This window comes from Schistocerca gregaria, chromosome 1 (genome assembly GCF_023897955.1).
Source record: "Schistocerca gregaria isolate iqSchGreg1 chromosome 1, iqSchGreg1.2, whole genome shotgun sequence".
Taxonomy (NCBI): Eukaryota; Metazoa; Arthropoda; class Insecta; order Orthoptera; family Acrididae; genus Schistocerca; species Schistocerca gregaria.
Genome location: NC_064920.1, coordinates 1107894932 through 1107921292, shown reverse-complemented (window position 1 = coordinate 1107921292; position 26361 = coordinate 1107894932). Strand labels below are relative to the sequence as shown.

Here is a 26361-nt window from a genome sequence, read left to right as displayed (position 1 = left end):
TTCTTGGTGTAGCTATTTTAATAGCCAGTAGTGTATTATTTGTATTTTTTAAATTTTGTTACCAAACATCTAGTCTGAGTTATCGAAGTAATGCCTCAGTATATGGAATGCACTGGTTAACAGGTACCTTTCAACTGCCTTTTCAAATGAGGTCACGCGGGATTAGCCGAGCGGTCTTGGGCGCTGCAGTTCTGGGCTGAGCGGCTGGTCCCGGTGGAGGTTCAAGTCGTCCCTCGGGCATGGGTGTGTGTGTTTGTCCTTAGGATAATTTATGTTACGTAGTGTGTAAGCTTAGGGACTGATGATCTTAGCAGTTAAGACCCATAAGATTTCAAACACATTTGAACATTTTTTTTTAAAATGAGGTCGTTTGAGTAATTTCTTTGATCGTCTTGGGTAGTTCATTGTTTTACCCCTTGGCAGAAAGCGGGTTGTGGGAGGGAGAGATTGTTACAACCTTTGATCGCTGCACGCTTTCCCGGAAAAGAAAAAGAAACCTGAGCACACGTGGAAAGTAGGCGCGGCCACGCGGGCGGCCTTGGAACCGGAATGAAGCAGTGCGTCTGGGGGCCGCTGCAGCGCGGCTGCTGTCGGACGGGATGCTTGGGCGCTTGCACACAGTTGGCTGTGGTGTGATCGACCTGTGCCGCCTCCCACCGCAGTTCTGCCTCCGCCACGTCGCACGGCAGTCGTCTGCAGCGGTACCAGCACCATGATCGGCTACTTGAGGTACAAACCACACCCACACTAATGGCACCTGCGGGTTACTAACTATGTGGCGACTACCTGTCGTGGCCTACAGACGTGACTGAACTAAAGTTTCTTGTAGTTCCTTAGCCGTTACACGGAATTTAACTTCTAACGAAGATGGAGAGCATCAAATCGAATCCAGTCCACTCTCTCGTCATGTTACCATCATGCGTTTCAGGAGATATACTACTAACCCTACTTAACACCAGCGACTTTCTGCTCGAAATCGACTACTTGTGATATACAGTGTGAGTCACCTAATGTTACTTCTGGATATATTTCGTAAACCACATCAAATAGTGACGAACCGATTCCACGGACCGAACGTGAGGAGAGGGGCTAGTGTAATTGTTTAATACAAACCATACAAAAATGCACGGAAGTATGTTTTTTAACCCAAACCTACGTTTTTATTAAATGGAACCCCGTTAGTTTTGTTAGCACATCTGAACATATAAACAAATACGTAATCAGTGCCGTTTGTTGCATTGTAAAATGTTAATTACATCCGGAGATATTGTAACCTAAAGTTGACGCTTGACTACCACTCCTCCGTTGCTCGATCGTGTGTATCGGAGAGCACTGCAACATACATCGCGTTTCTACAGAATGATCTGCCAACGTTGCTCGAAAATGTCCCACTGGAAACGCGTCGACGTATGTGGTATCAGCATCATGGTGCACCTGCGCATACCGCAATTAACACTAGGCTGACCCTTGACAGGATGTTACACTAGCCCCTCTCCTCACGTTCGGTCTGTGGAATCGGTTCGTCAGTATTTGATGTGGTTTACGATACATATCCAGCGGTAACGTTAGGTGACTCACCCTGTATGCCCAGATTACCAATCAGTCGTACTTCGAATCTAATTTTGCGACACTTTATCTTTGCAGGAGACTAAATGTGTGATACATCCACATGAATGTATCACACTGAACATAGCATAGCATTCATAATAAATTACTACGTAATCTAACTGATATTTTATTTTAATTCACGTACGTTGGTAGTTTGGGTTTCAATACTGTTTCTATTTGCGCTATATGCGTGTTTCAAAATTACGCCTACAAATTTTGAGCACATATAGAAGGTGTCTTTAGAAATAAAATGTACTTGTTGAATAGAAGAGATGTGTTTCACAGTAGGGAAGATGTGCAGGTGCTCATAGCTTCTCAAGCATGCGTTTTAGACCTCTGTTTACTGGAATTTGTTTTCTTGTTCCGGTCCATACAACTGCCTCTGCAAATTGCCTATCCCATACATCAGCTGGCAGAGCACTTGCCCGCTAAAGGCAAAGGTCCCGGATTCGAGTCTCGGTCCGGCACACAATATTAGTCTGCCAGAAAGTTTCATATCAGCGCACACTCCGCTGCAGAGTGAAAATCTCATTCTGGAAACATCCCCGAGGCTGTGGCTAAGCCATGTCTCCGCAATATCCTTTCTTTCAGGAGTACTAGTTCTGCAAGGTTCGCAGGAGAGCTTCTGTAAAGTTTGGAAGGTAGGAGACGAGATACTGGCAGAAGTAAAGCTGTGAGGACGGGGCGCGAGTCGTGCTTCGGTAGCTCAGTTTTAATCTGCGCACAGTAATCCGGTGCACAGTTTTAATCTGCCAGGAAGTTTCAAGTTTCTATCCCATATTGTTAGCAACAAAGTACCGGTACTTGTATTCCACTGTCAGAACTATCAGAATGATTTCCGGTTATAACTTCCGACACGTCCTTTTCCGGAGCAGGGTCCCTTACTTCAAATTGATACATATATCCTTCTTCATCATCCCTAAAAGTGTGAAACATAGTCAAGCGATCACCCTCTACATACTCACACGAACAAGCACTGGCACCTACAACTTCGTTGTGCCAGACACGGGTTGCTACATCTACAATATGTGATTACTCTGCTATTCACAAATTAGTGCCTGGCAGAGGGTTCACTGAAACACCTTCAAGCTGTCTCTCTACCGTTCCACTCTCGAACGGCGCGCGGGAAAAACGAGCACTTAAATTTTTCTGTGCGAGCCTTGATTCCTCTTATTTTATCGTGATGATCATTTCTCACTATGTTTTCGAAATCGGAGGAGAAAACTGATGATTGAAATTTCATGAGAAGATCCCGTCGCAACGAAAAACGCTTTTGTTTTAATGATTGCCACTCAAATTCACGTATATGTCTCTGACACTATCTTCCCTGTTTCGCGATAATACAAAACGAGCTGCCCTTCTTTGTACTTTTTCGATGTCATCCGCCAGACCCACTTGATGTGGATCCCACACCGCACAGGAATACTCTGGAATATAGCGGACAAGTCTGGTGTAATCACTCTCTTTAGTAGACCTGTAACACCTTCTAAGCGTTCTGCCAATGAATCTCAGTCTTTGGTTTGCTCTACCCGCGACATTATCTATGTGATCGTTCCAATTTAGGTTATTAGTTATTGTAATCCCTAATCATTTAGTTGGATTTACAGCCTTCAGATTTGTGTGACTTATCGCGCAATAAAAATTTAGCGAATTTCTTTTAGAACTCATGTGAATAACTTCGCACCTTTCTTTATTCAGTGTCAATTGCCCCTTTTCATAACATACAGATATCTTACCTAAATCAGTTTGCAATTCGTTTTGGTCATCTGATGAGTTTACAAAACGGTAACTGACACCATCGTCTGCAAATAATCTAAGAGGGCTACTCAGATTGTCTCCTATGTCGTTAATATAGATGAGGAACAATAGAGGGCCTATAACACTTCCTTGGGGAACGCCAAATATTTCTTGTATTTTACTCGATGACTTTCCTTCTATTACTATCAACTGTGACCTTTCTGACAGGAAACCACGAACCCCGTCGCATAATTGAGGTGGTATTCCATAGGCACGTAGTTTGGTTAGAAGACGCTTGTGAGGAACGGTGTCGAAAGCCTTCTGGAAATCTAAAAGTATGGAATCAATTTGACATCCTCTGTCGATAGTACTTATTACTTCATGAGTATAAAGAGACAGTTGTGTTTCGCAAGTACGATATTTTCTTAATCCGTGCTGACTATGTGTCAATCAATCGTTTTCTTCGGGGTACTTTAAATGTTCGAATACAGTATATGTCCCAAAACCTACTGCTAATCGACATTAGTGATATGGGCCTGTAATTCAGCGGATTACTCCTATTTCTGTTTTTGGGTATTGGTATGACTTGAGCAATTTTCCAGTTTCTAGGTACGGATCTTTCTGTGAGCGAGCGGTTGTATGTAACTGCTAAATATGGAGCATACTCTGAGAGGAACCTGACTGGTATGCAATCTGGACCGCAGGCCTTGCCTTTATTAACTGAATTAAGCTGCTTTGCTACACCGAGGATATCTACTTCTACGTTTCTGATCTTGGCAGTTGTTCTTGATTTCATTTCAGGAATATTTATTTCGTCTTCGTTGGCGAAGGTGTTTCGGAAAACCGTGTTTAATAACTCTGCTTTGGTGGCACTGTCATTAGTGACTTCACCGTTGTTATCGCGCAGTGAAGGTATTGATTGCGTCTTGCCACTGGTGTGCTTTATGTAAGACCAGAATTTCTTTGGATTTTCTACCAGATTCCGAGACAGTTTCATAGTGGAAATTTTTCGAACTTCTGCAAAACTTTGCCAATCTTTGGGATTTTGAGTTTCTTTTAAATTTTGGATGCGTTTTTCGTTGCTTCTGCAACAGCGATCTGACCCGTTTTGTGTACCATGGGGGATCAGTACCTTCACTTGTTAATTTATGTGGTATACACCTTTCAATTGCCGTCGATACTATCTCTTTGAAATCGTTCCACATCATTTTTACGCTTACGGGATCAGATCGGAAGGAGTGGAGACTGTCTCTTAAAAAGGTGTTATGGGCACTTTTATCAGCTTTTTTAAATGCTTGTACTTTGCGTTTCTTTTTTATGCTAGTGTGTGTTACGGTATTCAGCGTAGCAGCAACTGCCTTGTGGTCGCTAATCCCTGTATTCGTCATGATTCTCCCTATTTATCCAGGATTACTTGTTGCTAAGAGGTCAAGTGTGCTTTCGCAAGCATTTACGCTTCGAGTTGGCCCATGAACTAATTGTTTAAAATAATTTTCTGAGAAAGCATTCAGGACAATTTCGAATGACGTTTTATGCCTGCCGCCGGCTTTAAACGTATAATTTTTCCAGCATATCGAGGGTAGATTGAAGTTGCCACCGACTATAATTGTATGAGTAGGGTACCTTTTTGGAATGAGACTCAAGTTTTCTTTGAACTGTTTAGCAACTATACCTTCTGAGTCGGGGGGGGGGGGGGGGGGGAGTCGGTAAAACCATCCAATTAATAGTTTAGTCCGATTGTCAAGTACAACCTCTACCCATACTATTTCACAGGGACTATCTAATTCAATTTCACTACAGGGTAAACTACTTCTGACAGCGATAAATAATCCACCACCAACTGTATTTAATCTATCCTTTCTGAACACTGTTAGACCGCTTGAAAAAATTTTGGCTGAACTCATTTCCGGCTTTAACCAGCTTTCCGTATCTATAACTATTCGAGCTCCAGTGCTTTCTATTAGGGCTTGGAGCTCTGGTTCTTTCCCAACACAACTACGACAATTTACAACAACAATACCGACCGATTTTACACTACCTTACTGTGTTTTACCTGCCTGCTTTAGATGGACGCCCTTTTTCATTTTGTTCCTCAAGATATCTCGTAGGTCCCCACGAACTTTGTCGATGTAATTTTGAAACATCCTCCATGATTATTCACTTTTCTTTTACTAACGATCCCTAACTATAAGGAATAGAGCAGCCTGTTTGAGATCCGAACCATAGAAAGTCAAATGTCCTGTCCCTGCACGCTGGGAATCAGACAGAAGGAATTCTAGTTCGGACTATGTGCGAGAGTAGCTTTTTTTTTAATTAACTTCAATATTTTCGTGTAACTATATTTTTTGTAATTCATCGTTATGTGACCAGTGTCTTGACGTAAGGTTTTCGATTCTGTATTTACGTGGTCATTGATTGTGGAGTGAAACTTACCCCAATGCAACCACTGTGTAGTCTGCGTATGTCAGAGAGGAGTATGAAGCGTATGCTTGCTGTAACTAATCTAATCCTGTTTTCCCAGTCGCTGTGGGAGAGATACATAGGATTCTATAGCACTCTGCAGTCCTACATAAAGCAACTAATAGTGGTTCTTGCAAATTTGTAAACAGACATTGGTGGGGTTGTAGAAGTTGTTGCTGTTGGGGTCTTCGGTCCAGAGACTGGTTTGATGTAGCTCTCCATGCTACTCTGTCCTGTGAAAGCTTCATCTACTAACTACTGCACCCTACCTCCTTCTGAATTTGTTTAGTCTATTTATCTCTTGGTCTCCCTCTACGATTTTTATCGTCCACACTGTCCTCTAATACTAAACTGGTGATCCACTGGTGCCTCAGAACATGTCCTACCAACCAATCCCCCTTTCTAGTCCAGTTGTGCCACAAATTTCTCTTCCCCCCAATTTTATTCAGTACCTCCTAATTAGTTACGTGATCTACCCATCTAATCTTCAGCATTATTCTGTGGCACCACATTTCGAAAGCTTCTATTCTCTTCTTGCCTAAACCTTTATCGTCGATGTTTCACATCCATACAAATACTTTTAGAAAAGACTTCCTGACACTTAAATCTATACTCGGTGTTAACAAATTTCTCTTCTTCAGGAACGCTTTTCTTGCCATTGCCAGTTTATATCCCCTCTACTTCGACCATCATCAATTATTTTGCTCCCTAAATAACAAAACTCATCTACTACTTTAAGTGTCTCATTTCCTAATCTAATTCCCGCAGCATCACCCGATTTAATTACACTAAATTCCATTATCCTCGTTTTGCTTTAGTTGATGTTCATCTTATATCCTCCTTTCAAGACACTGTCCACTCCGTTCAACTGCTCTTCCAAGTACTTTGCTGTCTCTGACAAAATTACGATGTCATCAGCGAACCTCAAAGTTTTTATTTCTTCTCCATGGACTTTAATACCTACTCCGAATTTTTCTTTTGTTTCCTTCACTGCCTGCTCAATATACAGATTGAATAACGTCGGGGAGAGGTTACAACCTTGTCTCACTCCCTTCCCAACCATTGCTTCCCTTTCATGCCCTTGACTCTTATAACTGTCATCTGGTTTCTGTACAAATTGTAAATAGCCTTTCGCTCCCTGTATTTTACCCCTGCCATCTTTACAATTTGAAAGAGAGTATTCCAGTCAACATTGTCAAAAGCTTTCTCTAAGTCTACAAATGCTAGAAACGTAGGTTTGCCTTTCCTTAATCTATTTTCTGAGAGGAGTCGTAGCATCAGCATTGACTCATGTGTTCCGAGATTTCTACGGAATCCAAACTGATCTTTCCCGAGATCGGCTTCTACCAGTTTTTCCATTCGTCTGTAAAGAATTAGTATCAGTATTTTGTAGCCATGATTTATTAAACTGATAAGTCCGTGTTCTTCACATGTGTCGACACCTGCTTTCTTTGAGATTGGAATCATTATATTCTTCTTGAAGTCTGAGGGTATTTCGCCTGTCTCATATACCTTGGTCACCAGATGGTAGAGTTTTGACAGGGCTGGCTCTCCTAAGGCTATCAGTAGTTTCAATGGAATATTGTCTACTCCCGGGGTCTTGTTTCGACTTGGGTTTTTCAGTGCTTTGTCAAATTCTTCGTGCAGTGTCATATCTCCCATTTCATCTTCATCTACGTTCTCTTCCATTTCCATAACGTTGCTATCAAGTACATCGCCCTTCTACAGGCCCTCTACATACTCCTTCCACTTTTCTGCTTTCCCCTCTTTGCTTAGAACTGGTTTTTCATCTGAGCTCTTGATATTCACACAAGTCATTCTCTTTTCTCCAAAGGTTTCTGCAATTTTCCTGTAGGCAGTATCTACTTTATCCCTTACATTTCTCCTCTAGCAGTCCCTGATTAGCCATTTTGCACTTCCTGTTGATCTCATTTTTGAGACGTTTGTATCCCTTTTTGCCAACTTGCAGTTATTAAACCTACTCCTGCATTACTCCTATTTGATTTTGTATTCATAACCGTCTATTTACCTGACCAGAAGTCTTTTTCCTCCTGCCACCGAACTTCACTAATTCCCGCTATATCTAACTTTAATCTACTCATATCCCTTTTTAAATTTTCTAACCTACCTACCCGATTAAGGGATCTGATATTCCACGCTCCGATCCGTAGAACGCCAGTTTTGTTTCTCCTGATAACGACGTCCTCCAGAGAAGTCCCCTTCCGGATATCCGAATGGCGGACTATTTTACCTCCGGAATGAGAATGCCATTATCATTTAACAATACAGTAAAGATGCATGCCCTCTGGAAAAATTACGGCTGTAGTTTCCCCTTGCTTTCAGCCGTTCGCAGTACCAGCACAGCAAGGCCGTTTTGGTTAATGTTGCATGGCCAGGTCAGGCAATCATCCAGACTGTTTCCCTTGCTACTGCTGGAAAGGCTGCTGCCCCTCTTCAGGAACTACAAATTTGTCTGGCCTCTCCGGTGTGGCTGCACCTCCAGTACGGTTATCTGTATCGCTGAGGCACGCAAGCCTCTCCACCAACGTCAAGCTCCATGGTTCAAGAGGGGGGTGGGGGGGTGACGTGGGGTTTAGCGTCTGTTATTTCGGGTTATTCAGCATTTCCATAATGCTGTGTCGCGAATCAAACAACCATGTGGGTAATCGTGGTGATCGTCTCTGTACACGTTCAATATCTCGTTTTTAGTCTTATTTGGTATGGGACCCACATTTCTGTGAAATGTCCTAGGAAACGATGCACAGTGTGTTTTAAGCAGTTTCCTTTATAGTTTCTTCAGCATTCTGTCAAGGCTCAGAAATCTGCAAGTTGCTGATGTAGGCATATCAACTTATTTATATCCCCATCAGCTGTTACATCCAAGTATTTGTATAAGTTGACTGAATCCCATTGTGACTCATCGATTTTGTAGTCATGGAACACAACCTTTCTGCAGTTATATTTCTGAACATTTAACGCAAATCAGTCAAGAAAAATCTTTAGGCCAAAATGAGGTTTTCAGCGGAATCGGAAGGTTGATATTCGACCTCGATCTGTAACAATCTTAATAATGTCGTACCAAGAAGCTCTTTTTTGGAATGCTGGTAGCTTGCAAAATATTTGGAATATCTGAAAGGATGCCATCTTCAAAGTTCTCTTAATAATTGTCAACTAAACTTTATACCATCTTGGTAAGGCCCGTTTCTAGGGTTTAATCAGATTGCTTGGCTCTAAACTAACAAAACAATTGACATACCTTCCACCGTATTTCTTGTAGAGACCTGTCGATACACTCTAACACTGACCTTCTCAGTTCCTGGTGTAAAATCAACGTCTTGTCTGCATCCTTTTTCCAGGTACCACATCCTTCTTCCTTGTAACTCTACTTATTTCCACAGGAACGCCAATCCTATGTCCTTCGCAAATGGCAGTGCTTTGTCAAGAGGATAATTTCTGTTGTCTTTCAAGATGAGCTTTAGTATAACATATTCTGGAGCTGACGCCAAGAACCTGCAAATAATAACAAGCATGGTAGATATCAACTAAGGCAGTACTCCATACAAAAAATCGAGAAACCACACACTGTAGGCAGCAGAGTTGAGCACCTTCATGCTGTCTATAGTTTCAAAAGAATCAGACAATTCCTCAGTGGCAGAGATATTCTTTTTCAAACACTTAAACACAGGCTTAACAACTTCAAAGTGAGCACTACACCATGTGTCTGAAAGTCTCGTAAACGTGACATCAGCGGTTTTGAGGAAAATCGTCCATCCGTCAGTAGAAGCTGAGTAAAGCGTACAATCTCTCTAAAGTCCCGATAACGTTGTACAAAATGAAGCCGTTGTATAAGCTCGTACTCTACACAGGTTGAGAGAACGGTTTTCACAGAGTACAAATAATGCCTTAGGTTTAAGTTAAAAAGTTCTTGGTTGAATTCCTCAATGCACTTTAGCCTTTTTCGAAGCACTGTCGTATCACTGGACTCACCACATTGTTATATGCAGACCATAAGATATTTAAAAAAAATTTACAGCTTCTGTCCCAGAGCTTATCAAGTTTTGCCACGCCCACGAATCTGGAATCCGTTGCAGACCGCAACCCCCTAGATACGCCACTGAAGCAAGTTTCACTGTTGGACTTCTTTCAAAGCTTATCAAAATCTAACTACAGGTGTTAATAGGGGACCGAATGACAGAATACTGGAGTTTGCTAGGGAAAACTGAAAAGCGTGTTTATCACACTGCGAATAATTCTTCGTGAATGGCACCTTCAAGAGTTCGAGGGAGCAGTTTGGACAGTTGTTTATACTCTATGCCGACCTTAATAGTCCTTGGCAGGAACAAAAACACCTTTCCAGTTGTTTACACTTTACTGCCAAAGAAAAAGAGAGAAACATAAGAAGGTTTTTTTTAACGCTATTAAAACTAACGTGCCCGTATGGAACCTTGCGTTTATGCTGATAGACTTTGAAATTGTTATTGTCCAGGCAGCTAACAGTGTGTTATCTGGAAAACATTACTGGGTGCAATTGTCATTTTAATCATTGTCTGTGGAAACAAGTTCAGTGTTGCGGCCTCGTTCCAGTCTATAAGGAAAACGAGGAACTACACTGTCTCATAAGGACGTCTTCTGCTCCAGCACATCTTCCTCTGGAAATGTTGGAGGATGGTTGGCTGTGTTTACAGGAGAGCAAGACTGAAAACTAAAAGCTTCAGGACTTTTATGACTATTTTGTGGACCAGTGGCTCGATAGTGAATACATGCCAAGAGAGATGTGGAACTGTGGTGAAAGGTGTACTCGCATTGACAACGACTTATAACGATGGACCGAACAATAAATACATTAATATCTAAAGTTCATCTGCATCTACACTCATTAGTAAAAAATCTTCGAGAATATGCACAGTACCATGGCCGCAAGTTTTATCGACTAATTTTAAACTATGATGGGAAAATAAGAAAAAATCTGCAACGAAGACTGACGAAGCGATTGCAAAGCCTTTAAAGAAACTGCAAACTGATGGGAACTTGAGATCGTTTCTGACATAGGTGTCCAACGCACATAACCTACAATAGGGAAGAAAACGTCAGAATCATTGTAAATATTGAAAAGTTGTTTAATGTAATCATTGACAATCTTGTAAATACTGTAAATAAATTTGATGGAGCATGAAAACGATCTCCTTCCTCGTGGTGTTCCCTTGAAACTAAACAAAGTCGGCTATATGTCTCTTGAAACTTGCAAAATATTCCGTAATGAAGACTGACAAGACTATCTCAAAGGCCAAACCTTTTCTTGGGAATAACCGCAGAATTCGTCTTGAGAGGTTCTTAGAATCAATATTCTTGCAGTGGAAACGCAGGCATATGACATGTAATTAAATCAATACTTTCTTCCCTGTTATAAAACGAGCAAGTCAGAATGAAACAGATAAGCAAAAAATAAATTACCCTAAAAAATCGACGTACAATTATTGAGCTATATGAAATAAAGTCGTTATAGCTTCTGAACGATTTTTCATTACGATATTCAGACCGCTCGATTGACTGCGGGACATGATGAGAATAGCGTGCTTTGATTTAGCGACGTATGCCACTTTCTGTTGGATGGGTTTGTCAGTAAACAAAATTTTTGTATTTGGAAGACAGAGAATCCGCATTTCGTGATCGACAAGTCTCTTCACCCTCAAGGGGTGACTGTGTGTCTGCAGTGTCCAGTCACGGAATAATCTGGGCGCTGTTCCTTGATGGCACGATGACTACCGAACGGTACGTGAAGGTCTTTGAAGATGATTTCATCCCCATTACCCGACGTGACCCTGATATCGACAAGATGTGGTTCATGTAAGACAGAGATCGACCCCATCGAAGCAGGAGCGTGTCTGATGTCCTGAAGGAGCACTTCGGGGACCGCATTCCGGCTCTGGGGTACCCAGAGGCCACTGGAATGAGCCACGATTGGTTGCCATATTCTCCAGGTCTGAAAGGAAACACACCCGACCCCTTTTTTTAGGGCTACATTAAAGGCAAGGTGTACAGTAATAACCCCAAACCCATTGCCAAGATGAAAACAATTATGAAGGAGGTCATCGACAGCATCGATGTTCCGACACTTCAGCGGGCCATGCAGATTTTCGCTTTTCGTCTGCGCCACATCATCGACTATGGTGGCAGGCATATCGAACATGTCATAACCTAGATTCGAATATCCTTATTGACGTTTACATGTTGAATAAAGTGTGTGCACGCCGTAATGTGGAACTAATTTACGTTTTTTCTATAGTTCAATAAATGTAACCCTGTATGTTACAACTATCTTCTAGTAACACAAGTCGTAGGTTACAGCGGGAGTGTTCAGGATGTGGCTAGGCAAGCAAGAGCGCTCACGCACGCCAGCCGCCTAGGTTGTGACGCTCGCATTAAAATGGGACAGTCAGATGTCGTTAGGTAACGCAGCAAGGCCGACTGGTAGCACAGGATGAGTGAAACCCACGTGCTGCATTCAGAGGAATGGCCATAATTAGGTTCGGCGTAGAGTTAAATACGAACATACAGTATATACGGCAAGGTGCTTGAGGGGAGGATCCACTTCAACTTTTCTTCTACTTTGCCGACAGCAACCAAATTTTAAAATCACGTTTATTATATAAAGATATAGCAACACCCAAGTTTTGAAGTCCATAACTTCATTGGCGTACGAGTTTTAAATTTTTAATATGATTTTAAAAGTCTTCTCGAAAATCAACTTTTGGTATTCACAACTCAATTTTCACGTCCGCGTTTTGTACATACATTCACCACGCGTAGTTCAACTGTTCTCTGCAATCATTTTATGAGACATATTAATATTTTTTGTGATTATTTCAAATTTCAGCTTTAAATGTTGTTTAATTATCAGTGCATAAATGTGATGATAAAATAAACAAATTACATTTTCGATTATATTAATGCATAGAAGTATGCAAACACATCAGGACTACTTCCTGCAAAAATTATGACACTGAGCTGAAAAAAAAAACAAATTTATGGTAAAACAGATTTTAACATTTTATCAAAAAAAGAATGTTACTACATAAAACATCCCCATAAAAATTCAATGGCATCATTACGTTTCACCTTCATACTTATATGAGGCTACTTCCTGTAATTTCAAGATCAGGGTAACCTTTTCAACGAATTGTCTGAATAAATATTTAATCACAGTTTTATTGAGGTAGTGCAGTGAGAGTTGTATCAGAGTGAAAGCCAATTCCCATTTCCTTGGTGCTTGTTCATTGCACTGAACAGAACTTCAGTGTACCCCCTAAATTTATATAAATACAGTCATCATGCCAAGTAATTGACTTCCGCCGGCGGCACTGGCCGAGCGGTTCTAGGCGCTTCACTCTGGAACCGCGCGACCGCTACGGTCGGAGGTTCGAATCCTGCCTCGGGCATGGATGTGTGTGATGTCCTTAGGCTAGTTAGGTTTAAGGAGTTCTAAGTCTAGGGGACTGATGACCTCAGATGTTAAGTTACATAGTGCTTAGAGCCATTTGAACCATTTTTTGACTTCCAACGATTGACTGCCAGTTGTTTCACTTCAGTTTTCCTGGAAATGTTGCAACTAGTTTTTCCCAGTTACAGTGAATGACAAGTTTTGGGTAAAGATGGTTCTGTTCGATGGTGACAGATATAAAAAATTATCTTTGGCATCTTTCGGTGTGCCACAGCCTCTTACATAGTCCGTATTTTAAACATTTCTTAGATTTCCTCGTAATTCGGGTACAGCAAAATCATTTTGGGATCTAAGAATAAATACTCCAAAGAGATGAAATAGCTACTAATTAAAAAAAGAACTTTTAGGGTGAAGTCTCCCCTAAAATAAAGAGTAGCTGTTTATAAAGCGCTGAAAAGTAGGATGATGGTCGAGTTAGAAACATCAATGTATCAGTGCAGGATCCCTAGTCTATATGTTTATTATGTGTGATGGTGTCTTGATACGCTTAGTGTTCTATTAATGTGCTTCAAACCTTTGAACACAACGGAAAAAATCGATTTACAGCAACATTACAATAGATTCCATGCAAAAGTTTATGGTCATTTGGAAGGCGAGCAGCGAGAATGCGACGTGCAAAAATTAAAAAAAAAAAGTTTATCGGAGCAGACAAATAAATGTCTCAATACATTTAGCAATATTTTCAGTATGACAATACATTTTTGTTTTCAAGAGAAACAATCAACGAACTAATCTGCTGTTAGGACAAGTTACCATACGTCGTTCCATCTTGCTAATGATCGCTTACCTTCACTTATTTTAGGGTGTTTTACGGTGACGTTGGCAATGTGGAAACCCGGTCACAGACTGACGCTTGTGTGGTTAGTTTCACAGCAAAATTAATCTCGTAGATTTCTATTTCCTCATTGTAAATTTTCACGTCTTCAAACTTACCGCTTTGATTATGTTGATGTTTAGAATTACATGTACACGCTATGAAGACAACGAAATCCACCCACGAAAGACCACTGGCAGATTTCAAGTTAAGAGTATGTCTTCGAATTAGCGTTATTCGAAACGAAGTACCAGACATTGATCCTTCAGTGAAAAGTAATATTCATTGATATTCTGTGTTTCTGTGTTTAACTTTTAAATAAAATGGTAACGAAATATAAATCAGGCACTTTAAATTTCGTCCTAAAACGGCGTTTTCCTTACTTAGCTGCTCCCGTCTTCGACTAATCGAAATATTAAAAATGATGTCAAATTTCATTGTATGTTTTCATTCTGTCGAATCTCATTGCCATTTCTCATTCATACCACAGCCTTGAAAATAAATTGCCCACAGAACGCGTTAATGAAGCACTCTGAAGCTACAAATGGGTGATAACGGCATGGGAATCGCCAGAGCATCTGTGCTGGACTGAAAGACTTCTTAGTATGCGTGTATCTGTGAAAACCCGGTTATCCCGTCAATAAGCCCAGGCTCCACGCAAGTGTCGCTCCTTGCAAGTGTCACTTTGTAGCATTGATTATATGATACACGATGCCCACAGACGATAATATACTCCCGTTGAATAGCTTCAGCCATTTGAATGGGGCCACATTATCGGTCTTTAGCAAACTGGCTGGAAGTAGCTACGAATTGCAGCACGCTAGTGCTTCGTTGCTGTCGGCAGTGGTCTGTGAGACATTCCTAGACCTTACGTCAGGCGCTGGACGTCACGTAAAGCAGGCGCGTGTCAAGGTCGATGCATTGTGTGAGCAGCGGTGACTCACCGATCATAATCCAGGGAAGAAGTATGCGCACATGTTATACCTGCTGTGTCATCAGAGACCATTGGTAACTGTCTGCTTGCTGCAGTACTAAGATCACGTGTTTGATCTTACTGTATCGAATAAGTTTGACCTTAAGATCAAGGTAGGTTGCAGCAGACTTCTGCCAAAGAAACTCACCATCGTGAAAAGTAAGATTCCTGTAATCAGTGGTGTATGAGACGCACAGTTTGGGTTAGAATCAGGATTTACACACCCTGTTTCCAAAGAAGTAAAAATAACAGAAGAGCCCCCAAAAACGCTTGCACGGAAAAGTAAGGTTACCTCATTTCATCAAAATATTAGACGACTGAGTAATAAGGTAGAAGAGCTACTTGTCTGTTTGGAAAATTTAGAGAGCTTCTAGGCCTATCTGAGCACCATATAACCACAAGACTGCATAAATTACGTATACGAGATTACACTTTAGCAGCTTACTCATGTAGAACTAATATGGGAAAAGAAGGAGTTGTTACAAACATTGAAAGAGAACACAAGTACAGAAGCGTCGAGACCAATACATTTTGTAGTGATCAGCACACTGAAGTGTATATTTGTGAAGAAATACTGAAAAGTAGTTCACTTTTAATTGTAACTGTATACAGATCCCCACTGGCAAATTTTGAGCTGTTTATGAGTAATCTGGATTCCTTACTGTGCTATATGTCAGACAGCAGCAAGCAGTTAATAGCCTGTGGTGACTACCATGTAGATTTTCTAAAGGATTATGATAGGAAAGGTGATATGGAAACCTTATTTCGATTCTACAGTTTGATTTCGGTAATTAACTTTCCAACATTGACGGTAGGACTCCAGTTGATAATGTTTTCCTTGGTGAAGCTCAAAGCAAGAAAGTAACTGTTTAGCCTGTAACAAATGCTCTCTCTGATAAATAACATAGTGACCTACAGTGTGCATATTACTCAGTGGGAATGAGTTAAAATAATTGATGAATACAGGACAAAAGTTTTTCATAATAATTTACAGAAGACGACGTCAGATGAATTTTATAATGAACCAAATGCTAACACAAAATTTAATCTATTCCATGATGAATTCATATCATTATCTGAAAGAAGCTGTAAGTAGCCGTGTGAAAAAAAAAACGTTGGTTACTAGAGGGATTAAAGTAATGGCCTCTGCAAATCACAGTTTGGGTGTCAGGTCAGAAGCGTTGCTCCACTGAGAATACCATTCACAGTTTCGCTCACCAGAGTTTTAGAAACATCAAATGATAATATAGCGCCGACTGGCATTTTATGCGACCTTCCTAAGGAATTTGACTTTTGAATTACAGTATTCCAAAAAACTCAAAGTTTCATGGGATTAATGGTATAGTCAACCAATGGATAAAGTCATACCTAACCAAAAGAAAACAGAGAGTTGTACTTAATACACTCCTGGAAATTGAAATAAGAACACCGTGAATTCATTGTCCCAGGAAGGGGAAACTTTATTGACACATTCCTGGGGTCAGATACATCACATGATAACACTGACAGAACCACAGGCACATAGACACAGGCAACAGAGCATGCACAATGTCGGCACTAGTACAGTGTATATCCACCTTTCGCAGCAATGCAGGCTGCTATTCTCCCATGGAGACGATCGTAGAGATGCTGGATGTAGTCCTGTGGAACGGCTTGCCATGCCATTTCCACCTGGCGCCTCAGTTGGACCAGCGTTCGTGCTGGACGTGCAGACCGCGTGAGACGACGCTTCATCCAGGGCCAGGGTAGTTGACTTACACCTTCTAGAGCACGTTGGGTGGCACGGGATACATGCGGACGTGCATTGTCCTGTTGGAACAGCAAGTTCCCTTGCCGGTCTAGGAATGGTAGAACGATGGGTTCGATGACGGTTTGGATGTACCGTGCACTATTCAGTGTCCCCTCGACGATCACCAGAGGTGTACGGCCAGTGTAGGAGATCGCTCCCCACACCATGATGCCGGGTGTTGGCCCTGTGTGCCTCGGTCGTATTATGCAGTCCTGATTGTGGCGCTCACCTGCACGGCGCCAAACACGCATACGACCATCATTGTCACCAAGGCAGAAGCGACTCTCATCGCTGAAGACGACACGTCTCCATTCGTCCCTCCATTCACGCCTGTCGCGACACCACTGGAGGCGGGCTGCACGATGTTGGGGCGTGAGCGGAAGACGGCCTAACGGTGTGCGGGACCGTAGCCCAGCTTCATGGAGACGGTTGCGAATGGTCCTCGCCGATACCCCAGGAGCAACAGTGTCCCTAATTTGCTGGGAAGTGGCGGTGCGGTCCCCTACGGCACTGCATAGGATCCTACGGTCTTGGCGTGCATCCGTGCGTCGCTGCGGTCCGGTCCCAGGTCGACGGGCACGTGCACCTTCCGCTGACCACTGGCGACAACATCGATGTACTGTGGAGACATCAGGCCCCACGTGTTGAGCAATTCGGCGGTACGTCCATCCGGCCTCCCGCATGCCCACTATACGCCCTCGCTAAAAGTCCGTCAACTGCACATACGGTTCACGTCCACGCTGTCGGGGCATGCTACCACTGTTAAAGACTGCGATGGAGCTCCGTATGCCACGGCAAACTGGCTGACACTGACGGCGGCGGTGCACAACTGCTGCGCAGCTAGCGCCATTCGACGGCCAACACCGCGGTTCCTGGTGTGTCCGCTGTGCCGTGCGTGTGATCATTGCTTGTACAGCCCTCTCGCAGTGTCCGGAGCAAGTATGGTGGGTCTGACACACCGGTGTCAATGTGTTCTTTTTTCCATTTCCAGGAGTGTAGTTCAACCAATGTCGTCTGGGGGCGTAATTCTGGATTTTAAAAATAAAATCACACTTGGGGTTCTCGAAGGGTCAGTTTTGTTCTTCACATATGTAAGATCTTCCATCTAATATACAACAAGCAGAATAACTTCATTTTGCAGATAATACTAGTATTATAATCAGTCCAAGCATAGGCCTATAGTCAGAAACAGATGGGTTGCTAAACAGTGTTCCTAGAAGTATCATTCGCCGATTTTCTGCGAATGATCTGACCCTCAGTTTTAAAAAGACACAAAGTATTCAGTTATGCGAATCTAGCGGTACTACAGCAACTATAAAACAAGGTGAGGAAAATGATAAGTAGGGTGGAAACTACAAAATTATTAGGTGTCCATATTGATGACAATTTGAACTGGAAAAAGCACATTTTGGATGTTCTAAAACAACTAAGTTGAGTCATATTTACATTTAGAATTATTGCAAATCTTGGGCAGAGAGAAATCAGTACGTTGAGATATTTTTCATATTTCCTTTGAACGATGTCATATGGGATAATGTTCTGGGGTAACTCATGTTCAAGAAAGAAACGTTTCATTGCTCAAAAACGCTCTGCTTATCCAAGATCATGTTGTAAACATCTGTTTAAGGAGTTAGGCATTCTGACTATTGCCTCACAGTATATTTATTCCCTCATGAAGTTTGTTCTAAATAATCAATTACGGTTTAGAAGGAACAGTGATGTTCGTAATTACAATACCACAAGGCAACAGACATTCAGTACTCTGTGTTAAGGTTATCGTTAGCACAAAAACGAGTGCACAATGCTGCAACAAAAATTTCTCGTCGGTTACCCAGTGATTTAAAATATCTGACAGACAGCGAAGCAAAATTTGAAAAAAAATTGAAAAAATTTCTCCTTGATAACTTCTCTGTTCTGTAGAAAAATGTCTGCTACTGTAATGTGTTAAAGGTGGTGGGTAAGAATCGCTAACTCACACCTGTATGTTGAAAAAATAAAATAAATAAAATAAAATAAACCTATTAATGTTCTCGATGTAGTCACATTTACAAATAAATTTGCCTCGTGGCTGTAAAATGGCTCGTTCCATATCATTAGGATTTATCACTCAAAATGTCTGATGGAACATGAAACAAACGAACCAACTAGCATCTAGCCAGGTTACCACTGAGACCATGACACCGCCAAGCGAGGCTACTCTGACGTTGTGAAAGAGTTGACTGGAGAACGAAATGACGGTCCCTCGTCTCCAGTGGTCTGTCTGTGGGTGGGTGGTGGAGGTACAAGTGTACAGCATAGACGTCTTGAACGGCCCATCCCAAAGTGCGTTTGCCCACGACACACAGGTCCCACCCACCCACCCTGGGATTCATGACGTGGGGACCATCATCACCTGCAACCAGTGGTCTCATTTGGTATTTTTCTCAGGTATGTGAAACAGTGCGTGCAACATTGAACAAGTTATTACTCCATACTGCTGTCATTTCTTCGACAGGATAGTAATGTGCTTGTCCAGCAGGACAACACACGCCTGCATATGGCTGCTACGATGCAATGTGCTCTTCCTGGAGTAGAAGAACTGGCCCAGACTGCAAGAGAACCATACGTCTCACCAACCGAACACGTATGGCATGTGATGAAGCGGATGCTTACTCGTTCTCGGCAGCCTGCAAGAATCTTTGCTGAATTGCAACAAAAGGTGCAAGATGCTTGGGACACTCTGTCGCAGGATACCATTCGGCATCTTGATGGTTATTTGCACGTGAGAATACACGCGTGCTTTGCCGCCAGATGGGACGGGAGGGGTGGGGGAGGGAGTTGGGATGGGAGGTACACAATATTTAGATGCGACTTCGGAAACCGTTCACTCTGACATCGTTGTTTCATTTGGTCTCAATTTGGTATCATCTTCTGCTGCGATCATGAACTACCCGTAACATCAGTTATCAATAAAATGACCTCGTCTTTGAGAAGGGTGCACTCGTTTCTGGCAGTGTATAATACTTGTGGGAGCTCAAGTTAATGCCAAATAAAATAAACAGCATTCAGATCTTACTGTACAGAAACGGTAGGCTGGCCGAGATGGCCGAGCGGTTCTAGTCGCTACAGTCTGGAACCGCGCGACCGCTACGGTCGCAGGTTCGAATCCTGCCTCGGGCAAGGATGTGTGTGATGTCCTTAGGTTAGTTAGGATTAAGTAGTTCTAAGTTCTAGATGACTGATGACATAAGAAGTTAAGTCCCATAGTGCTCAAAGCTATTTGAACCATTTTGAACAGAAACGGTAAATAAAATTCCGTTCCTTGCTGTCCTTCGTGGTGTTGCAGTTTCAATGGCTAGCAGTGTATGACGACATGCGAAATGAAACTCGAAGAGTTTCGTATGAGGTGTAGCGTGGGTGAGAAGGGCACAATCAACAAACCACATTTCAGGCCGTCTGAATACTGAATGTAGGCCTGCGAGCCAAGCAGGAGACTGGCTGATACCGTCGCGTGTTGCAGCGGGACGTGCGAGGCGGCGTGGTGGTGGTGGTCGTGGTCTTGCCAGCTGGTGGGCGCCGCCGCGCTGCTGGGGCTGGCCGCCTGGCTGCTCTCCATCGCCCTCGACCTCCTCCACCCCCTGCGGCTGGTCGACCGCCTGCACCAGCGGGTCGTCCTCATCACGGGTGAGTCGCCTCGCAAACGACAGGTTTCGCCTCAAAGCACGGGAAACACGTGTGTTGGACACGGTGGTCTAGGGCAGAGTGCTCCAGCGCTCTGTGTCTCACTGGTTGCGGCTCGCCTGCTAAAGGGGGAACCGAGCAACTTGTGTCAGGGCTCACACGACCCTACTTGGCCACGAATTCGCTCTGATGTCCGGACTCCAGAGACATGAATACCCGAGCATGACGTCACAGCTGACCTCTTACTTCATCTCGCCTCGCTGAGCTGCACAAACCAGACGCGTCTCTCTTTCCTCCCTCTCTCTCTTTCTTTTTCCGTTCTCTCCCTACCCCTCTTTTTCTTAACACGAAACTAACGTTTGCAAGGACGCTTACTTGACACACTTAACTTCATACAACATGTGGAAAATAATTTCATATTCAGTCCAAGCACAGAAAAACGACTCATTTTCAAAGGAATATTAATCCTGTTTGCCAATAAGAGGTACTTACGTACACACTAAACAAATGCTATCCCTTAAATCTAATAAGAACACACAAAGAACATTATATATTTACAGCTGTAAGTATTCACACTTTTCACTTCAATAAAATTTATAGTTGCTCTAAGAGCCTACGGAATATCAGACCAGCTGTGTGGCTGGATTGAAGAGTTTTTAGCAAGCAGAACACAGCATGTTGTTCTCAATGGAGAGACGTCTGCAGACGTTAAAGAAACCTCTGGCGTACCACAGGGGAGTGTTATGGGACCATTGCTTTTCACAATATACATAAATGACCTAGTAGATACTGTCGGAAGTTCCATGCGGCTTTTCGCGGATGATGCTGTAGTATACAGAGAAGTTGCACCATTAGAAAATTGCTGCGTAATGCAGGAAGATCTGCAGCGGATAAGCACTTGGTGCAGGGAGTGGCAACTACCCTTAACATAGACAAATGTAATGTACTGCGAATACATAGAAAGGAGGATCCTTTATTGTATGATTATATGGTAGCAGAACAAACAATGGTAGCCGTTACGTCTATAAAATATCTGGGAGTATGCGTACGGAACGATTTGAAGTGGAATGATCATATAAAATTAATTGTTGGTAAGGCGGGTGCCAGGTTGAGATTCATTGGGAGAGTCCTTAGAAAATGAAGTCCATCAACAAAGGAGGTGGCTTACAAAACACTCGTTCGACCTACACTTGGGTATTGCTCATCAGTGTGGGATCCGTAGCAGGTCGGGTTGACAGAGGAGATAGAGAAGATCCAAAGAAGAGCGGCGCGTTTCGTCACAGGGTTATTTAGTAAGAGTGATAGCGTTACGGAGATGTTTAGCAAACTCAAGTGGCAGACTCTGCAAGAGAGGCGCTCTGCATCGCGGTGTAGCTTGCTGTCCAGGTTTCGAGAGGGTGCGTTTCTGGATGATGTATCGAATATATTGCTTCCCCCTAATTATACCTCCATAGGAGATCACTAATGTAAGATAGAGAGATTCGAGCGCTCACGGAGGCTTTCCGGCAGTCGTTCTTCCCGCGAACCATACGCGACTGGAACAGGAAAGGGAGGTAATGACAGTGGCACGTAAAGTGCCCTTCCCACAAACCAATGGGTGTCTTGGGGAGTATAAATGTAGATGTAGATCAACAGCAGAGAATTGACGTTGTCTGGCTGAAATTATCTGTGCCAAATTGTTAATAATAATCCAGTTTTAATTAAGTACCGTTAACTAGATGCTTCGTCCTGTAACTCCAGCCATCCCTAGTACATCGTCTTCACGTCTGTTACACCACTTTAACATAAAATTAGCATACTCTTAAATATAGAGATGTACTTCACCTGCAACGGAGAACGTGTTATTGTCTCTCTTTCTGGGTGGCGATGACACTATACTTGACGGCTCCGTTTTAATAAACAACAAAGAGAGAAGTAATGCAAAACTCCATTAAGGTGCACCCCGGAGAAGTGTGTTTTATATTGATAAATTATTATACAAGTTACAGTATTTCCGTTTGGCTGTAAGACAACATTGCACTAACTACACATAACGATTACGTCAATGATTGCATCTGCTATCTTTAAAACTCGCATACTTACGTTGCACGCTGCTAAGTATTTCCTGTTTTTCATTTGTCACGCATTCTCGAGTGTTTGAATCCGCTCCTGGAAGACATCAAAGCAATTCAGAGGCTGCTAGATTTGCTACCGGTAGGTTCAAACAACACGTGTTACGCAGATGCTCTGGACACTCAAACCTGAATCCGTGGAAGAAAGACGACGTTCTTTTCGAGAGTCACTACTGCGAAAAATTCGAAGAACCGGCATTTGGAGCTGACTCCACAACGACCCTACTGCCGCCATGGTACATTTCGTGTAAGGACAACAAGGTTAAGAAATGAGAGATTAGGGATCATACGGAGGCATATAGACAGTTGTTTCTCCCTCGCTCTATCTGCGAGTGGAACAGGTGAGGAAACGACACGATAGCCTACCGTGCGGCGGCTTACGGAGTATCGATGCAGATGTAGATGTAGGTGTGGACCGACATCACGGAAAGACAACCACAGGAAGGAAGCAATTTTATGACTGGAAATAATTACGACATTCTGTAAAAGTAATGGCTCGGCATTTGATTTCTTGTACCTCGTATTAAAAAATACATGTATGTTAGTAAACATCAATTACGCTAGTTGATTACAAATCTATCATAACCAAACAGAACTTGTAAATGCAGTAATATAATACACCTCACATTATTTGACAGTGATTGTCATTGACTCCGCAGACTTGTCAAACCAAAGAAGAACTAACTATATCGTAGGTCCCTTTTAGGTCATTACTCCCCGCTTTACATGGTATCAAGAAATCCACAATTATTCCTGGAAATTCATTGTCATATCCCTGTAACATGTTGCCGGATCTTTTTCTCGTCGCTAAAGCAACAATTTTCTTTGTATTGATTGAGTAACGACTCAAGGGTACTGTTTTCAAATATGATTCCCAAGACAAGCAGGCACCACTTTCCTTCATGTACTGTGCAATGCATTTTCCAATATTTAGTGTAGCTGCAATCGTCGGGCAGCATGTTACAAGGAGCTCTCTTCATCGAATGTTTGGATGAGTGCTGCGTTGATAAAAAGGAAGCCTTTCATCACATGGAAGTGTTTTTATTATGTTGGCACTCTGGTCGTAGACAAAAACAAAATCACGCAACATGTCCGGCGAAATGTTCCAGTCACCCATACTCTCTTATATTTCTATTTTAGTGTTTACTCTCATTTTCTTGACACCCCGGAATTACTTTATAAACAAAGCATTATTCATAAGAGAACAATCTGTTTACAAAATGAGCTGAAACAATGTACCTGATTGTGTGACTCAGCCCACTTATGAACTGTTGCAGCACATGTTTTATTAATAACTTCGTTAACAACAGAAGACATTAATCTGTTACAAATTACATCAACCTGTCCTTTGGCATGTCTGCTTGTAATACAGGGATCCAACATGACATCTGAAAGGTTGGTTTCTCCATAATGTGTATCTGGACCTTCCTGGCCAAGTTGTTTGAAACCTTCATCAGAAACAGTATTACACTGACCCATACCTTTAACAAATACTGCAACACTTTTTTCTGTTATAGTGTTTTTTATTACTGCCGATGTATCTGAATGAGCTGTTTCAGATTGGGATATCTTAAAACTTTTTTTCTCTAAATGAGTTGTTCCCGACTGGAAGCGCCGGCCTGGGTGGCCGAGAGGTTCTAGGCGCTACAGTCCGGAACCGCGCGACCGCTACGGTCGCAGGTTCGAATCCTGCCTCGGGCATGGATGTGTATGCTGTCCTTAGGTTAGTTAGGTTTAAGTAGTTCTAAGATCTAGGGGACTGATGACCTTAGAAGTTAAGTCCCATAGTGCTCAGAGCCATTTGAATCATTTTCAACCGACTGGAAGCATTAAAGTAGAGAATAGGTATGCTGATTTCCTGAACAACTAAAAAATTTATTTCATAGTTCGTTTTTTATAGCCTCCCATTTCTTCAGTGTCTACACGTTGGTTTCGATCATACTGAACTGGCTTCCTCAAGCTACATGATTGCAGACACACTACGAATGAGAAGCCTGTGCTGGCAGTAGCTGCGCGCAGATAAAGATAATGAGTAAAATGCCTTCCTGAACAAGAAAACGTATGGTTTTTGTGTGCTTGGTGTATACAGATAGGAAACAAAAAGCATGTACCAAACAACGGAATGCCTCTGTCTGTCTGTTTCAATTCAGCTGTGTTTGTGCCTCCGATATGAAATGGAAAGAGCACCTAGGGACTGTAGAAGGGAAGGACAAAGGCTGACTTCGGTTTATTGAGAGAATTGTAGGAAATGGTGGTTCATCTGTAAAGGACACTTCGTCTAGAGTATCGATGCAACACATTCTTGAGTAGTGCTCGGATGTTTAGTATCCCACCAGGTCGGATTAAAAGAAGATATTAGATAAATTCAGAGGCAGACTGCTAGATTTCTTACCGAGAGGTTCGAAAAAACGCAATTGGGGCGGAGATGCTTCAAGTTGAAATCCTTGGAAGGAAAATGTTCTTTTCGCGGAACGCTGTTGAAAAAATTTAGAGAACCAGCATTTGAAGCTGACTGCAGAACGAGTCTACTGCCACTAACGTACGTTTCGCTTAAGGTCGACGGTGATAAGAGAAATCAGGGCTCATGCTGAAGCATATACAGGGTGTTACAAAAAGGTACGGCCAAACTTTCAGGAAACATTCCTCACACACAAAGAAAGAAAATATGTTATGTGGACATGTGTCCGGAAACGCTTACATTTCCATGTTAGAGCTCATTTTATTACTTCTCTTCAAATCACATTAATCATGGAATGGAAACACGCAGCAACAGAACGTACAGGAAATGTTCAAAACGTTCTCCGTTAGCGAGGATACATGCATCCACCCTCCGTCGCATGGAATCCCTGATGCGCTGATGCAGCCTTGGAGAATGGCGTATTGTATTACAGCCGTCCGCAATACGAGCACGAAGAGTCCCTACATTTGGCACCGTAGACAAGAGCTTTCAAATGCCCCCATAAATGAAAGTCAAGAGGGTTGAGGTCAGGTGAGCGTGGAGGCCATGGAATTGGTCCGCCTCTACCAATCCATCGGTCACCAAATCTGTTGTTGAGAAGCGTACGAACACTTCGACTGAAATGTGCAGGAGCTCCATCGTGCATGAACCACATGTTGTGTCGTCCTTTTAAAGGCACATGTTCTAGCAGCACAGGTAGAGTATCCCGTATGATATCATGATAACGTGCTCCATTGAGCGTAGGTGGAAGAACATGGGGCCCAATCAAGACATCATCAACAATACCTGCCCAAACGTTCAAAGAAAATCTGTGTTGATGACGTGATTGCACAATTGCTTGCGGATTCTCGTCAGCCCACACATGTTGATTGTGAAAATTTGCAATTTGATCAAGTTGGAATGAAGCCTCATCCGTAAAGAGAACATTTGCACTGAAACGAGGATTGACACATTGTTGGAAGAACCATTCGCAGACGTGTACCCGTGGAGGCCAATCAGCTGCTGATAGTGCCTGCACACGCTGTACATGGTACGGAAAAAACTGGTCCTTCCGTAACACTCTCCATACAGTGACGTGGTCCACGTTACCTCGTACAGCAGCAACTTCTCTGACGCTGACATTAGGGTTATCGTCAACTGCACGAAGAATTGCCTCGTCCATTGCAGGTGTCTTTGTCGTTCTAGGTCTTCCCTAGTCGCGAGTCATAGGCTGGAATGTTCCGTGCTCCGTAAGACGCCGATCAATTGCTTCG

General features: G+C 42.6%; 1 protein-coding gene across 1 annotated transcript in view; it reads left to right on the top strand.

The window, feature by feature from the left end:
* The first annotated feature begins 554 nt into the window (after nt 1–554).
* The window catches only part of LOC126283210 (short-chain dehydrogenase/reductase family 9C member 7-like), a 127399-nt gene continuing 101592 nt past the window's right edge, over nt 555–26361 (top strand). The window contains exons 1-2 of the mRNA XM_049982254.1: nt 555–729; nt 20379–20542. Of these exons, the coding sequence (XP_049838211.1) occupies nt 713–729; nt 20379–20542 (181 nt within the window). The 5' untranslated portion in view covers nt 555–712. The remainder of the gene's footprint in view (nt 730–20378; nt 20543–26361) is intronic.